The sequence below is a fragment of the Diorhabda carinulata genome, chromosome 1 (genome assembly GCF_026250575.1).
Source record: "Diorhabda carinulata isolate Delta chromosome 1, icDioCari1.1, whole genome shotgun sequence".
In the NCBI taxonomy this organism is placed as follows: Eukaryota; Metazoa; Arthropoda; class Insecta; order Coleoptera; family Chrysomelidae; genus Diorhabda; species Diorhabda carinulata.
The window spans coordinates 2,198,430-2,215,364 of NC_079460.1; the positions used below are offsets into that span (position 1 = coordinate 2,198,430).

Genomic DNA, 16,935 nt, shown 5'->3' on the forward strand with positions numbered 1-16,935 from the left:
TGAGAATATCATTTTAACAAACTATAAAGTTTTTATAAGTAGTATGGTATATTTTGTTATAATTAGACTGCGTTGCCAACTCGTTAGCATAGTATGGGAATTGAGTGAAATTTCATAAATTACCCGATTAAATGAAATTAGTCAGAAAAATTTTTAATGTATTGTCAGCAAAAATGAATTGAAAAGGAAAATTCAGTTATTTTGAATAAGAAACTGTTACAGACACATTTATAATTTGTAGCTACGAGGCAATTGTTAAAACAATTTACTAATTTTTTAATTATACCTTGTATTTTGGGTGGAAATTGATTAGATTTGTAGACTACAGATTTACAAGGTATTTAGTGTCTTTATTGTGGCGAATGAAAAACATTTGAAGGTTAAGTTTAAAAGGACAGTAAAAACAAATTTTGACAGCTAATAATGAAAAAAATCAAGATACGAGACATCGGTAACTGAAGTTGTAAAAGGTTTTGAAGAAAATTGGAGTAAAAATTTTTATTAAGAAGAATATTTACATGCTTAAATATGACGTACAAGATTAGTGTAAATAGACTGTTAAATAAAGTAAGTATAATTTAGATTAACTATTGTATATTATATTTTTAATAGAGTCCCACGGAGAGAACTAATAAAAACAACAATTAAATTTATCAATTTAAATACAAAATTAAGTCCACAATTTCATACGTTATTTTTTATGATTCTATTAATTCATTGATCCATTTCAGTTACTCCGAAAACACCTTGTAATAATCTAGCAGCCGGATTCACACCGTAATGTTCTTTTTCTGAGATGTAGACATAAGGAAGTCGCATGATCCAGTAAGCGGATTGTGTCAATTTCGTTGGACCATTAAGGGTAGGTATGAAAACAGGAGCACCAGTCGCAGGTTGAACCTACATTCATGAACATCACATTAGGTAAATAGCTTCGAGTTTTTTTTCTTTGCTATTGCTATCATCAATTTCACTTGTATTATATATTTTCAACATCATGATATTGATGTTGAGGTTGATAGGAAGTGGGAAAATGTTGGTCGATAACTCTGGGAAGTACAGAAGGAGAATTTGGTTTTTCTTTCTTGTAGGAGGTTGTATAGTCCTTGTATTAGATATTTTTATTTATATATCAACATATTTTAACTGCAAAGTCATCCCAGTTATTGTAAAAATAAGTTGTTTAAATTATTTTAATGTAGTATTTTAATACCAATTTTCCATTGAATATTGATAAATAATCACAATAATTATAATAGTAAATTCATAATACAAACTATTCAAGTAGAATTTACAGTTTTCTTAATTATTTCATTACTACAGCCATTTTATTTGGACATGCCTTTTGTGGATTATTTTGAATAACACCATCTGTAAACAATTATAAGGCACTTTGAAAAAAATTCATATATGTAGTAACGTTTCCCTTAAAACTAGTTGTTTGTGAGATTAAACAGGTGTAAAAATAAAGAATCACAAAGTTAGGAGAAGGGAAACAAAAACTAAAGCAATTAAATAAGAAGATGCAAAAAGAAAACATGTCCCTCACTATTTCTAACCTAGTATTAAAAGTAAAAGTACTACCTTTGGATTCAAAGTACAATGTACAGGAGCCTTTGGTGTTACAACATGCAACCTCATCAACTGAGCCAATCTACCAGCTCTACAGGCACATGGGAAATAAAGGGGCATATCACTTTCAGCCACTTTGTATCCTGTATCTTTTACTATACCCCCAGACATTGCTTTTAACATCCTGTCTGGACTTGACAACATAAATCTGTGTCCTGAGGAACATTCGTATTCAACACCAATAAATACTTTAACAGTAAATTGGGGTAAGCTGCCAGATGAACGCCCTCTTCTTCCTCTTATTGTATATTTGTTGACGTGTGGCCAATTTTGTTTTGATTCCGAGAATACAGTAACATCCCACGGTAGAAGGTAGTTTGTGGAACTAAGAAAACCTGGATGATGCGATTCCGACAGACCTAAAACAGAGAAGATTTTCAACAGATTGAGATTATCATTTATAGTTTTGTTTTATAATCTTCCTACCTAAATTGTGACTATATAAAGAGGATGCTCCTAAGCATACCAAAGACCATGAAGAATATGAAGGTAACATTCCAATAGGGGAATTTAATGTTAACATTTTAGATGAACTTTCAGAATCATCTAGACATTTTTCTGATGATGATGATGAAATTTCATCAGTTTCAAAAGCAATTTTTGAAGTCGATTGAAGTACTGGAAACTGGATTCTTTCTAATTTTGAACACTGACATTCTTTTGAAATTTGTTGGTAAAATGTGTAGTTGGCTTGTTTTTCCTTATAAGGATCTTCACGGGCCCCTACTTTGCGACCACAATCACAAATAGCTGAAATCAACCATAACAAAAATTTTTTGACTGAAACAGTTTGATGGAACTACCTTTATATATGAATCCACTCATATGTTCCTGATCACTGGAATGTTTTGGGAGTTTACAGGGATTACCAGTTAGAGAAGCAACTTCGCACTGCTGCCTACCATTTTTCCAATGAATTTTACAATCCATTTCTAGCTGTGCAGCATATCTGTCAAAAACAGGACCACGTGCTTGTGCTTTAAATAAAGACAATGCCACTGACAATCGAGCTTTATGTTCCGCTTTGGCATAATGAGATGGTAAACCTTCTTGATATCGTGCTAGTGCTAGCGGAAGGACTTTCAAACAACGTTGTTCTGAAAAACGAGTATCAGTACATAGCGAATTCACTAATTTACATTTTGACATGAATTTGTAAATTGCTTTTGTAGCTTCTATCCATTGTTTCAAGACTGGAAGCTGAAACAGTTTAAAAATAATGATTATCACTAATTTATTAGATATTTAAGGAAAAAATTAAATTAAATGTTATTTGAAATGATAAAAACAAAATGTTTCTTTTTAAATCATTTTATTTTTAATAAAAATGTATCAAACCTCAAAATGAGTATTTTGTGAATGCTGATGTCTGCCAGAACTGACTGTATCGTCAAAACCCTTAGTTCTTGCTTGTTGTATGTGTACGTGCATGAATTTTTTGAAATTTTTACCTCCATTTGGCTGACTAGAATATGGAACTTCAAGTTGCAAAGCACCGCCAGGTTGACAATCCATTAGGAGGTTTCTAACCATGTTTCCTAGTTTATCATAAGGTCCTAATTCCTCTTCTATATAGACAAATTCGTTATTGGGTGGAATTGCAAACAAGGAACACCTTAAATCACACCTCAATATAAAGTAATCAAACTATATAGTTTCTTATATATTACCCTGAAGTGCTTATAATCCTAGTTTTCTTTAGTACAAAATAAATTTTGTCTTCCAAATTATGTTCTAATTTTTTGATATTGGTAATGTTTGAAGGACATTTTTCAAAATAGAATATTAACCTAGGAGTACAGAATCTACCAGCAGATACCCATTCTTGACTTATTGTATCTATAGATTTTAAAATATCCACTATCTTCTCGAATACTTTTTGACTAAAAATGACTAATTAAATTTGAAATTAAATATCTAGAAGTATTACTTACCTCAATAAATCTACAGCTTTAAAATACTGAATATAATTGGTATCTACATTGCATACTGGATGAGATAATATAACAATGTGACTAATGTGAAACAGCAGAACTAAATATCTAGCAAATATACTTTTAATTTCATCATATACTGCTAGGAAATCATCACAGCCGCGCAATATTTCACATTTCTTTGATATATTAGAATATTCCTTTACAAAATAATCTGCATCCAGGGGAGTACACATATGCAGGTAAACTATTTGATTTTCTTCATCATAAGAACCCTCGATAACACACTAAAAAAAAACAATAAAAACACTATTTTCTAATAATTGAACGTACCTCTTGTCCATTAGCATATTCCTTAGAAGAAATCACCCGTCCAATTGATTTAACTTTTAATCCCAAAGAGTTGTAGGAAGATTTTCCAATTATTGAAACGACAACAATTTTATCACACGAGATACCGGAAACATCACTGAAGACAAAGCTGGATTGAAGTAATTGAGTCACAATGTTATATAATACTTACAAAAGTTGATCTAAATTTGGAAGAAAAAATGTGTTTCGCATTTTCGATGTATAATTTTAATAATTGTAAACTTTTCTAATGTTGATACCAAATTATAACCTCCAAATAAAACTGTCTGACAGTTTTGTCAAATAAGCGCGTTTTTTTGGTTTCTGTTCATTAAAGTAATATAAAATCACATTTTATTAAGTAATAAAATCTGAAAAAAATCTATAAAATTAAAAAGATCATCGAAACTGACTGAGTTACGTACTACCTTGGATTGAAATAATATTTCTTATAACCATAAATTTATTAACATTAAAACGCACCTCAAGAATAACGCTATATAAATGACATAAAGATATAACTTATTTAGTAGCTTTTTATATAAGTACGTAAACTGTTCGAATAAAAACATCGTATTCACTATAAATATTTTAGTTTATATATTAATTTATAAATACAAATATGACTGAAATTAATGAATTGGAACAGGCCTTAGTGATGGTAGCTGCTGATGCGGATTCACGAAATTATCAAGAAATAAATAATTACCAAACTTCTGAAAATGATAAAGAAGTGTGTAAGGAACCAGAATTTTACAAAAATGAGGAAGTGGAGGGTGAATCTTCAAAATCAGTTGATAAAGAAACCACTCCAATTAAGACCCTTAAGAGGAAACTGGAAGATGAAGAAATTATCAAGCCTAAACTGCATAAAGGTTATGCAGACGTTGTAGCAAATCATTACAATCAGCTGGAAGAAAAGGGAATACAAGAAAGGTTAAAGTCTCGTATTGTCTACTTGAGAAATTTCCATAATTGGATAAAAAGTATGCTTATTAATGAATATTTAACGAAAATTAAGGATACCAAGAAACACAATGCACCTATCAGAGTACACGATATGTGTTGTGGTAAAGGAGGAGACTTACTAAAATGGAAAAAAGGTAGATTGGATTAAAATGAAATAAATATTATATGAATGAAATTTTATTTTAGGGAGTATAACTCATCTTATTTGCAGTGATATAGCCGATGTGTCACTTGAGCAGTGTAAAGCTAGATACACTGATATGAAAAGTCGTTTCAGTTGGGAGAGGGGTCCAAGTATTTATTCTATTGAATATATAGCTGGTGATAGTACTAGAATGAGACTACGTGAAAAGTATTCAGATCCATCAACAAAAGTTGATTTAGTTAGCTGCCAGTTCGCTTTCCATTACAGTTTTGAAAGCCTTCCCCAAGCAGAGTGCATGTTGCGGAATGCAGCAGAATGTCTTAACCCAGGTAGTTCAATCCTTTGCAAGAAATAATTTACTATTTTTACAGATGATCTCGAACCTCGCAAGATTTAAGAGATTTTGGTAATTTTATTTTCTGTAGATTCACAACAGAAATTTAGTTGACTTGTGTTTTCATATTTTGGAACTGAACGTCAACAAATAAAATTTTATTATATGGTTTTCTTAATGAAATTGAATTTCTCGTGATTATTCTGTGAAAATTTTCTATTCAAATATGTGTCTGATTTGACAGTGTTTAATCCTGCTTGGAACTCATTTTGACTGTAATTCTACAGTTTCGTCACTTAGTATATAGCCAGTTTGATTATTTTTAAGAAAATATTTTTTATTTGTTACTATAAAAAAAGTGCCACTTGTAAAATGATCTATTGTATAAAATATTATTAATGGGGTTTATAGTAGATCTTGCCTTTTATCCAAAATTTATATTTTTCTATCAGTTTTTTCATTTATTAAAAAAAATGTGTGTCCCTTCTTTTTAGAAAGCCCACTGATTCCTCTCTAATAACCACATGAAAATTTTAGTTGAACTATTTAACCTCTATATAGGGTTGGTTAACATAAAGTTGATGTAGTTAGCTGCAAGTTCGCTTTCCATTACAGTTTTGAAAGCCTTCCCCAAGCAGAGTGCATATTGCGAAATGCAGCAGAATGTCTTAACCCAGGTAGTTCAATCCTTTGCAAGAAATAATCTACTATTTTTACAGAATATCTAGAACCTCACAAGATTTAAGACATTTTGGTAATTTTATTGTCTGTAGATTCACAACACAAATTTTTAGCCTAGAATCTACTGGAAATGACAACAAACAGGGCTTAAAAAGTGAGTTAAACACTTTTTTAAGATAACCACATCCAATGCCATTTCTGAGCACTCCATTTTAATTTGTAAAATTTGAAAAGATTTAGGAAGCTTCTAGTACTATTTACACAAATTTTGGTTTCCCTTAAAAAAATCATAATACTGATAACTGGAACCCTTTAGACGTATTTATGTCTCTAGTTATTCCATTTTAATAGAAAAGGGATCTATTTCCACTATAAAAAGAAAAGTTAGAAACAGATTATTTACTAAAATGGTTTCAGAAATCTCAGATCTACAATTTCTTTTAGTTTTACACTTGTCAACTCAGCACATTGTGGTTACCCTGTACATTTTTCATTCCCCTGTTTTTATTATTTATATAGAACAAAATTAAATTACTTTTTAGGCGGATATTTCATAGCCACAATACCTGATGCTAATGAAATTGTTGCTAGGGCCAAGAGGGCCCAAAGCAATACTTTTGGAAACAATGTTTACGAAGTTTCAATTGATTTTGACATTAACAAGCCTCCTTTATTTGGTGCTAAATACAATTTCCAACTTGACGGTGTTGTAAATTGTCCAGAATTTTTAGTTCATTTTCCTACCCTAGTTAAACTAGCAAAAAGGTTTGGTTTAAAACTAGTGAAAGCTGAAAAATTTCATGATTATTTCCAAAGATGGAAAGATGAAGGAAGACATTTGTTAAGTAATATGAGAAGTTTACAAAGTTATCCATGTACAGATAACTCAAATTTGGTTGGAACAGATCCTTTAGATTATCAACATGCCGAGGAATATATTAAACAATATAAAAGAGATGACATAAGAATTGGAACCTTATCTAAATCAGAATGGGAAGTTACATGTAAGTGTTTCATTAATATATAATTTAATAAATAAAGTATGCATACATGAGTTGAAAGAGAACATCTAAAGCTGGTACTACATGATGCGTCCAATGTTTGTGCCAACATTCACCTTTCAACATACAGCTGAACATTGGAAGGAAGGCTGTCAACATTCACCTTCCAAAGTTGGCTGAACATTGTTCGAAGGCTGAATCCTTATCAAAACTTATGTAAAGAAATGAAAATGTGGCAAAAATGTGATGAGCAGGTATAAATTCTTCTAAACTATATTGGATGATACTGGCAACTTTAGTTTTTCATACAAAACACATAGCATTCTCACAAAAGAGAAGTGTGTGTAGTTGTACCAAAAGTGTTCCAATTTGGGAACTCCTTTGTCATAGGTCAGAAAAACCGACTTTCCATGGCCAACGTTCCAAATGCCATAGTTAGAAGCAAAACATCCATCAAATGATATGCACACTACAACTGCATGATGCATCCAATCATTCCAGCGTTCAAAGTTTGAAGCTTCGGACGCATCGTGTGGTATCGACTTAATACTACTTAACTCTATTGGTGTCTATTTACTTTATCAAATTTAGACTTGATACATGCTTAATTATAATTAATTTATCACACTTTATATAAGCAAATACTATAAACAAATGGAGGAGAATAAAATGAATGCATATTTTTCTAAAATTATTTTTGGTATTTTTAATAGACGTTGAAAGATAAAAATGAATATAAAAAGGTAGTGAATAAGGAACTAAAAGAGATAAAGGAAAGTTTACCGAGAATATGACTAAGATTAATGGGGGAAGACCAAGTGAGACATTAAAAAATTTAATAATCAATATGTTATATACAATCTCAACAATATAAGAGAATAGACCAGAATAACAGAAACTAAATGTTATCAAGATTTATAAAAATATGTAGAAAAAAGATCATTAGAGGCCATAAAAAGTGATTGACTGTAATAAGAGAATCAAGAGCTCCAAGGATCAGCCCAATTCCCCCAAGAATATATGTGTCTTATGTATATAACAGATTACCTGACAAAACTTTTAAATGAAATTTTGAATAAAGGATATAGCGGGATGAATGTGTTAAAATTGTCTCTATATTTATGCGTATTAAGCTATCAAAAAGGACACATGTAAAGACCTCTGGAGCCAAATTGTTAGACCCCTAAACTCAAAAAACTTTCTTACTTTACGGTTTGTGCCAAAAAAATTTTAAAAATTTATTCAGGTGCCCTTTTTATTGGAAAACCACCCTGTTTTATTTCTGATTTTGGGTATCAAAATTGGGCCTAGAATTTTTTCTATTTCTCGATAATATTTTATATTATGAAAGTCATATTTGGCAGATCTCCAATAACCTGTATTTTTCCATATTTTTTTTTTCAAATGCCTTGTCAGTTTCAAACTAGAACTTTTTCAAAAGTTGAATGAACCATTTTCCCATGTTTCTGGTACATTACCTGAACAAAAGAGTACAAACCGCACCAAAAGGTCCAAAGAGACTCTAGGATTTCAGCTTATGTATAAAAAGCTTTTACTCTCTGCCTGCAGAAGCATTTATCACGTAAAGTTGGCGTCGAAGATTGATAATATTATGTTAAGAACTATAAGAACTTCAATTATTGTAATTGTGGGCCATATAATAATAAAATTAATAATTATTGTGTTAATTTCATTTACACTTTGTTGTCAGAATACGTTAACTTGAGCATGGGAAACTAAAGGTTCAAAATAGAGCAGAAAAATTTTACTTTCTAATTGCGTGTTCGAAGCCACTCAATTTCAGGAAGTGTTTTGTGCTCCATATTTTCCATCGAGTCTCCCATGCACAATTTCTATTAGAAATAATATACTGGAAATAACTATTATGAAAAACAAGGGAAAATGGGGTAATTCAAACAGCGCGACATTCGAAAGAATCTGATGATTTCATAACCTAAAAATTATTGAAAAATAAAAAATAATATCTAAAATCTGAATAAAATCGGTTTTTTTAAACAACAGGCACTTTCCCAGTTTTTATAGCAAAACGTGAAACAGAACAGTTTCAAAAAAACACATTTTCAAGTTTAGGGACTATAGAATTAAATTTAGGGGTATAAAAATTTGTCTCAAGAGGTCTTTAAGAATTATCTAATAGTCTGTTCTGAATGAATATTCAGTTCAATTTTAACATACTTATCCCTGTACATTTTTTCCTTATTCTACGTGAACTAGCATTTTCAACCTTCCGATGACTCCTTTATTAGCAGTTGTAGCCGTCATATAATTTATATATAACTTTGTTGATAGCGACTATTGGTGATTCACGTTATTTCATTGATCGAATCGAAGATTATCTATCACTTTAGTATAAACAATAGTATTATATTATATACAGTGGGACATAAGACATGCCGTCGAGCGGTACGCACGATAATTTTATCGTGAATAATAAACAGATTGCGTGTAATTTGTGTAGTAAAAATTATCAAGTACATTGTGCTAGAATAAAAGATCAGTTTTTAAAAATAATAAACGAGTGCAGAAAACTCTTGGTTTTGTGATGAGTCCGTTGACCGAGATAAAATTAACCTGGATGTTACTAAAAATTTGTCGAGATTGGAATAACAAATCGAAGAATGCAGGGAAAACACAAAAGAAATTATAAAAAACATGGGAAATCCGACTTCAGTTAACAGGAATGAACAATAGTCGAACGTGGTAAAAAGGAATCCGCCATTAATAATTCGACAAAAAAATGCAAATCAGGACAGTGCTACAACAAAAAATGTTTTGGAGAAAAAAATAAAGCCTTCAGACGTATCAATTGAAGTAAAAAAGGTGAAGACTGCCGGCAATACGTGTATTGTTGTGGAATGCGGTGATAACAAATCTTTGCAAATACTTCAAAATAAAGCAGTGGCGGAACTTTTGGCAAATTATGATGTTCAAATTCCTAAAATGATAAATCCGAAAATTACAATTGTTGGTGTTCGAGATGAATATATTAAGGAAGATGTATTTAGTCAGAAAATAAAAAGCCAAAATAGCCTTAAAAATGCTCTAAACGTGGAAGTAGAGCTCTTAAAAAAATTTAAATCGAAAAGCGCCAATAAGCTTAATGTTTTATTGGAAGTGTCGCCGGAAGTTTTTTTAAATCTTGTTAAAGTGCAGAAGAGTGTATTTGGTTTGGGATTCTTGTTTAGTTTATGAGCATCTGGGAGTTCTTAGATGCTATAAATGCTGGAAATATGGACATAAAGCTGATGTTTGTCGTCAAGAAGCCGTTGTCTGTCTACTGTGTAACAAAACTCATAAAAGTGATGAATGCCAGTCAGAAATAAAGGAATGTACAAACTGTAGATATGCTTGTGATGTTCTGAATATCAAGGATATTAAATATGATCACACAGTTTTTGATAAACGGTGTTTATCGCATAAAAAGGCAATAGACATACTCAACACAAAAACACAGTATATCTAGCAGCTAAACTTAAAAACAGATGGAACTCAAAAAAAAAGAAGGTTTAATTTTGCACATAAACATACAGGGTCTCATGTCGCACCTCGACGAACTGCGCCAGTTGCTGGATAAATAGAAAGTCTATAGTGTGTTGTGTAAGTGAAACACATTTGACTCCAGATATTGAGGAAAATGAATTTAATATCGATGGATATATTGCAACATGCAGTAGATCTAACAGTAGGCATACTGGCGGAGTGGTTATTTATGCAATGAACTGTTTTGGATTATCTGTTGTGCTTAATGACTCTGTTGACTATAGTTTTTGGTCACTTGTGGTGGAATTGAAACTGTTATAAAAAGTTGTTTTAATTGGTGCATTCTACAGGTACCCAAACACAAGTTCGGCTGTTTTCTTACAATATTTAGAAGATAAATTGGGTGGTGAATTATTACATAAGCAAATAGCAGTATTTCTGGGAGACATAAACATTGACTGGCAAAAAAAACAACAGTGACACAAGAAGAGTGTGAAACATTATTCAAAGTTCAGGATTTAAACAAGTAGTAACCAAGGAGACTAGGAGAACAAATACCTCGTCTTCATTAATTGATTATATAATAACCAATGACTTTAATATGCAGGAGGTTCAGAGAAATTTCCCTAGCATAATTGATCATGAAATTATTGGAGTAAATATTGAGGTAAATAGAAGGTCAGAGGAGAAACAGCCATATTACAGTAGAAATCTGAATGACGATAATATACTCAATGTTATCAATGAACTAATAGGGAAAATGTGGAACTACACCGCTGTAGATGTAGATGTCATCTATGCAGACTTTATGAAAAATATTGAAGAGGCTTTAGATAAAATTGCACCAGTAAACAAAAATAACCCTAGAAAGTGCCCTTGGATGACACATGATACTAAACAGATACAACAAAAAAGAGATAGAGCCTACCAAAAATTTTGTTTTACAAAACTAAACACAGACTGGGGATGCTATAAAAAATATAGAAATGAAGTTGTGTCAGCGATTAGAAAAAACAAAACACCACATTATGAACAAAATATTGACAACTGTAAAGGGGACAGCAAAAGGTTGTGGAGAACGCTGAAGGAATTAACTGGAACAAAGAAACAATCTACTGATTTCAAGGAAATAGATTTTGAACAGTACAACAGCTCTGTAGAGGAAAACTTCAATGAATTCTTTTCAGACTCGTTGCATGAAGTTTCAGAGAGTATAGAGTATGAAAATTGGGAAAGCCAAGATTTTAATACCGAAACATACTTTTCCCATTTTGAGACCATAAATTTGTCTCAGTTAAGAAAAGTTATATATGGCTTAAGAAATAAAGGTTCGAGCAATGACAGCTTGAATATTAAACTAGTAAAGCAATTATTCTGTGTAATTGGATATCCCCTTCTATACTTGATTAATGCCTCAATCACCACCGGAAAAATACCACGTGACCTAAAAACTAGTGTGATAACACTTATCCCAAAAGTTAATAAACCAAGGAAACCTTCAGAGTTTAGGCCTATTAATCTTTTACCAGCTGTTGATAAGATCATTGAAACCATCATCTGTAATCAACTTAGGGAGTACTTCGAAAAAAGTAACTGGTTGTTTATGGGACAGTCATGTTTAAGGAGTCAGCATTCCCGTGAGTCAGCGATTCAGTACGTGTGTGCAAATTGGCGAGAAAAAATAAACATGGGTGATTTTGAGACAATTGACCATCGAATTCTTATAAGAAAACTGGAACACTATGGTGTGAATAAATGTTCTTCAAGTTGGATTAATAACTACTTAGAAAACAGATTTCATAAAACAAACCCCAGTGAAGTGTCCTGGGACCATTTTTGTTTATAATATATATTAATGATCTTCATATGACTTTAAAAAATTGTTTCCTTAATTTATTTGCTGTTGATGATACCCTTATATCAGTGTCTGGGCAAAACTACTTAGAAATTGTAAATATTTTAAATGATGAACTTAAGATACTGTATAAATTGTTGTGTCAGAATAGATTAAAATTAAACTCCTCAAAAACAAAATGTATGGTGGTGGGCTCAGCTATAAATTGTAAAAAATTTTATAATCTAAATTTGTCTTTATCCATAAACAGTGTGCCTATAGAATTTGTAAACGAAATTAAATATTTGGGTGTCAATTAAATTTTTCTATTCATGTTGATTATTTATGTAAAAAATTAGGTAAAAAATAGGGTTTTTCAGTAGAATATCTTATTGTGTTTCTGAATGGACCAGAATGATGATATATAAAACGATAATTTTGCATCACTACATATTGTAGCTCAGTATTGATTTCTTGCAACAAGGAGGAAGTGGGTTAATTACAAATACAACAGAACAAAATCATGTGTATTCTGTTAAATTGTAGTAAATACACTCCAATTGATTACATGCTTGAAACTCTAAATTGGCTAACTGTTGAGCAGAACATTAAAAGAGCGAATATCCTTTTAATATATAAAATTGAACATAACCTAATGCTAGAGTATTTATGCATACATAAAGAAACGACTGCAGTTTCATAATTATGTTAGATCCAAACAAAACTATAATCACGACATTGTACGAACCTCAGCATTGCAAAAAACACTGTTTTATGAAGGGCTTCGCTCTTTTAATGAATTGAGTGATGATATTGAAAATGTACCAAATATATATAAATTTAGTAAACGACTGTTTACATATTTGTGCAATCAAAGTTGATTTTGTAATGTTTCTAATTTAGTTATAAGTTGCCAAGTGCTAAATAAAGATATTTATTTATTTATTATTTTGTATATATTATTACATTAAATAGTATCAGTGTGGAATTAAGATAAATTCCAAAATATATCAAGAATAAGAATAAATTTTTTTCGATAAAACATACATTATGGAGAATTTGATATATCTTCAATCCATTTTTATATAAATATTTCTTATATATGTTGTATTTCAGCTCTTTACATTACAATGGCATTTGAAAAAGTGAAAAATACTTGGAATAAAGATGGTACTCCTGTTTACAACATATGATAGATTATATACTATTTTATAATTTGAGTTATCATTTGTTGGTTTATAGACTTTGAAATAAAATATATGCATATATAAAAAAGTAAAATAAATTCTTTTATTTCCTATCATATCTCCAAATTATACATTTAGACACACAATTATTTGAGAATAAAAAAAATAGTATCAATTACTGATTGATTCGTGAAGTTTATGGTGAATATTAGGATTTTGTTTGATTTGAGCTAAATACTCTTCAGTCATGACACACGCTTGCTCTATTTCATAATTATGAGACACCAGAGCCACCCATTTAGCTTCTAGTGCCTTTAATTGATCTCCACCTTTTGTTTGCAACGATTTTCTCTGCCAATTTACTTGTTGTAATTGTCGTCTTAATTCCATCAACTTCTTGGAAGCTATTTTCTCTGAGTCAGCTAGAGTTTGTAGATACCTTTTCCAGGCCGGACAACAATATTCTAACATAAGTTCCAAGTTTAAAATTCTAACTGCTTGGTGCTCCAACTGTGCTTGGGAATTATCGACACATTCATTCCAAGCTCCTACTTCATTTAATTTTCCACTTGGTGGTGGTGGTAGTTCATAACGTTTCATAGATAGTGTTTCCATTGGTAATCTGTTCTGTAACCTTTCGAATTCATTATGCATGATTGGTGTTTCGAAAGAGGATATGTTGAGAGGAGGTAAATGTTCCAAGTAATTTTTTGTTGGTCGATATCTTCGACATTCCTCTTCAACCATAGCAAATGCCTTGAAATTAAGAGGGAAACAAAATGTAGTGGTTTACAATATTTCTATTTCTTATAACTTACCGCTTCTCTGACTCCTGGTTCATCATAACCTTGATCAATATATGGTAAAGCATCTACTACAACTTCTCCAGCCATTTTTTAGGATAAAATTAGTCTTACAAGATTTAAGTTTGTTAATTTTCCAAATATTCATAATTAACATAGAGAAAAAAGGTTATCTTCTTCTTTCACAAATATTCCAAAATTTCTTGTGTAATTATGAATTAAGTATAAAAATAGAAACTTTTTATCTTCTAATCTAGAATTTATCAAATTAGTTTTCATTTTTAAAACAAACCATTTTTTTACCGAATTATTTTTATATATGTTAATGTAATGACGTCATTGTTTCTTGTATTATGTTTATCTACCATGACTGACTACAGAAATTAAAGTTCTTGTCATGTCATGTTATGACATCTCGTAATGTCATAGAATGCAAAATGCATATGGCTTCTTCTGACAAGTGTTATGTGTGAAATGTCAATTGTTCCTGGAAAATAAGTGAAAATCGTCGTAAATCTCATTATTAAATAATTAAGTTCCTTATCTCATTAACATTCATACATTCCTGAGTCTATTATAGTGTTTAATTCAGTTAGTGATTAGTCAAAAGGTGTGTTCACTTAGCTCACCTGAGGAATGTAAATTTTTTGTTGTTTACAAATGGGTCTTTTACCAAATGAATCGCATAGAAATTAGGATCTGTTCGAGGGATGAGTGTTGCCTGTTATATAAGTAGTTCGATCTTTTGTATAAATATTTCATAAAGAAAAAAAGATTGTGTTTGACATCTTTTGGGTGAAAGGCCATCGAACTACCGAGCTACCTACCTTCAGATATGGCCTTTAATGAGGTAAGTGATAAATTATTATTTACTAGATGCGTGTCACACCGTTTCTGAACATAAATTGCATTATTGAATCCTTTAAGCAACCATAATAATTCTTATAACTCAAGATATTTTCAGATCCCATCCTCATGTCCCACTTTCAATTCAATCCTTCATTTAACATTAAAATGATTTGGTAATAAATAAAATAGTTATAAGATGAAATCTAAATTCTGAGAAATCTGTAAAAAATAAAATGCAAAAAAAATCGAATCTTATTGGAATGATTAATTTATTTTTAATATAAAATTAAATTTCTTCTGTAACTCTATGGATACAGCTAAAAACGATATAAGGTCATTAATATAAAAAAATATTCATAGAGTTAGTGAATAAACCACACAGATACCTATATAGTGAAAAATAACCTTTGACTTTTGATAATTATATTCATTTTAGTTTATTACTTTTCAACATTGAGATTTTTCAATATATTTAACATTTCCACACTTAACCTCGGCAGTAATAATTTACTAAAATTTTGGTATTTGATTCTGATTCAAGTTTATAAGTTTCAACAAATTTGTAATACACAATGGTTGCGAATATTGAAAATTCCTAAGAATTATCTCACCACCATAAATATTCATATTCTATTTTTAATTTGAAGTTAAAATAGTAGACTGCGTAGTACAACTACATTTACTGTGTTAGGTTTCCAATTTAATTCTCACCTTTTCCCCTATTTGTTATTCATCTCATACCTAGTTTTTGTAATTGAATTTCTCAAAAAATAATTTTTGCTTTCCAGTTCTCTACTATTTTTGCATGTATCCATGTTTTACATTCATATATCACGGTTGTCTAAATGACAGATTGATAGGCACTTACTGTTGTTACTTTGAGTATATCATATTCTTATGCATTTATCTGGATATGCTTGTTTTCATGTTTTGGAATCATTCTGATAGAACAATATGCTCTAAGTCTTTCAGTATCTTCATTAGGATTATTATATGAATATGTAGCACAAGTTTTTGTTGGTCAAATAAAACAAATTAATTATTTCTGATAATTTTCAATTGATAACTTTGTTTTTGTTGACTATTATGCTTAATGTCTCTTGTACCTGCAATATAGTTTCTATAAACATGAAAACTATGGGATTAATTAACAACTGATGCACAAGAATCAAATTCGCCATGTAATACATACTTCTTCTCCCTTGTAAGAGCAACTCTGACACATTCATCATCAATATGTTAAATATTTATCTAATGCACTTATAAATAAAACAAATAATCATTGGAAAAACAATTTAGCAGTGGACACACCAAACTGAAGTGAAACTAACAAAATAATTATTGTTTCAATCATAGCTAAATGACATATAGTATAGTCCCTGAAATGCGTAACTGATAACAATACTTGACATAAAGCACTCATGATTTAATAAACATGAATATTCTCACAAATAATTGAAATTAGTAGTATGATAATTTGGAATATGAATCTATCAACATGTCGCAATGAGTTTTCTTGTTAATATGGCTTTTGGATTGTTTCTAATGTTAGATGCTAAAATATGGTTTGAATATGTACTGCTTCTTGTTGCTGTTAAAGTTTCAAAACATATGATTCATGTGAATTATAATTTTCGGTTTTCGAAAATTATTTTTAAAAATTTATTTTACAATAAAATTAAATGAATACAATTAATCTCAAAAGCAAACTAAC

The 16,935-nt window shown here is 30.4% G+C and overlaps 4 protein-coding genes across 5 annotated transcripts in view; 2 read left to right on the forward strand and 2 right to left on the reverse strand.

The window, feature by feature from the left end:
• Positions 1-590: 590 nt before the first annotated feature.
• LOC130894406 (nonsense-mediated mRNA decay factor SMG8) lies at positions 591-4,340 on the reverse strand. Of its 2 annotated transcripts, none has more exons than XM_057801244.1 (9): positions 4,090-4,340; positions 3,900-4,035; positions 3,567-3,853; positions 3,303-3,515; positions 2,971-3,247; positions 2,436-2,832; positions 2,059-2,382; positions 1,585-1,991; positions 591-900 (listed from the first exon to the last, which is right to left on the reverse strand). In XM_057801244.1, exons 1-9 carry the CDS (start codon positions 4,128-4,130, stop codon positions 715-717), a joined length of 2,268 nt encoding a protein of 755 aa, XP_057657227.1. In that variant the 5' UTR covers positions 4,131-4,340; the 3' UTR covers positions 591-714. The 2 variants fall into 2 exon arrangements, with proteins under 2 accessions (XP_057657227.1, XP_057657235.1); XM_057801252.1 differs by having other exon boundaries at positions 591-1,371.
• Positions 4,341-4,463: 123 nt separating this feature from the next.
• Positions 4,464-13,667, forward strand: LOC130894478 (mRNA cap guanine-N7 methyltransferase). Its single transcript, XM_057801350.1, has 4 exons — positions 4,464-5,020; positions 5,073-5,360; positions 6,589-7,050; positions 13,499-13,667. The coding sequence occupies exons 1-4, from the start codon at positions 4,540-4,542 to the stop codon at positions 13,573-13,575; spliced, it is 1,308 nt and encodes a 435-aa protein (XP_057657333.1). The 5' UTR covers positions 4,464-4,539; the 3' UTR covers positions 13,576-13,667.
• On the reverse strand, positions 12,896-16,110 carry LOC130894537 (pre-mRNA-splicing factor SPF27). Its single transcript, XM_057801419.1, has 3 exons — positions 14,676-16,110; positions 14,388-14,625; positions 12,896-14,325 (listed from the first exon to the last, which is right to left on the reverse strand). Exons 2-3 carry the CDS (start codon positions 14,460-14,462, stop codon positions 13,741-13,743), a joined length of 660 nt encoding a protein of 219 aa, XP_057657402.1. The 5' UTR covers positions 14,463-14,625; positions 14,676-16,110; the 3' UTR covers positions 12,896-13,740.
• The window catches only part of LOC130894430 (serine/threonine-protein kinase 26), a 32,593-nt gene continuing 30,442 nt past the window's right edge, over positions 14,785-16,935 (forward strand). The window contains exon 1 of the mRNA XM_057801283.1: positions 14,785-15,222. Within this exon, the coding sequence (XP_057657266.1) occupies positions 15,208-15,222 (15 nt within the window). The 5' untranslated portion in view covers positions 14,785-15,207. The remainder of the gene's footprint in view (positions 15,223-16,935) is intronic.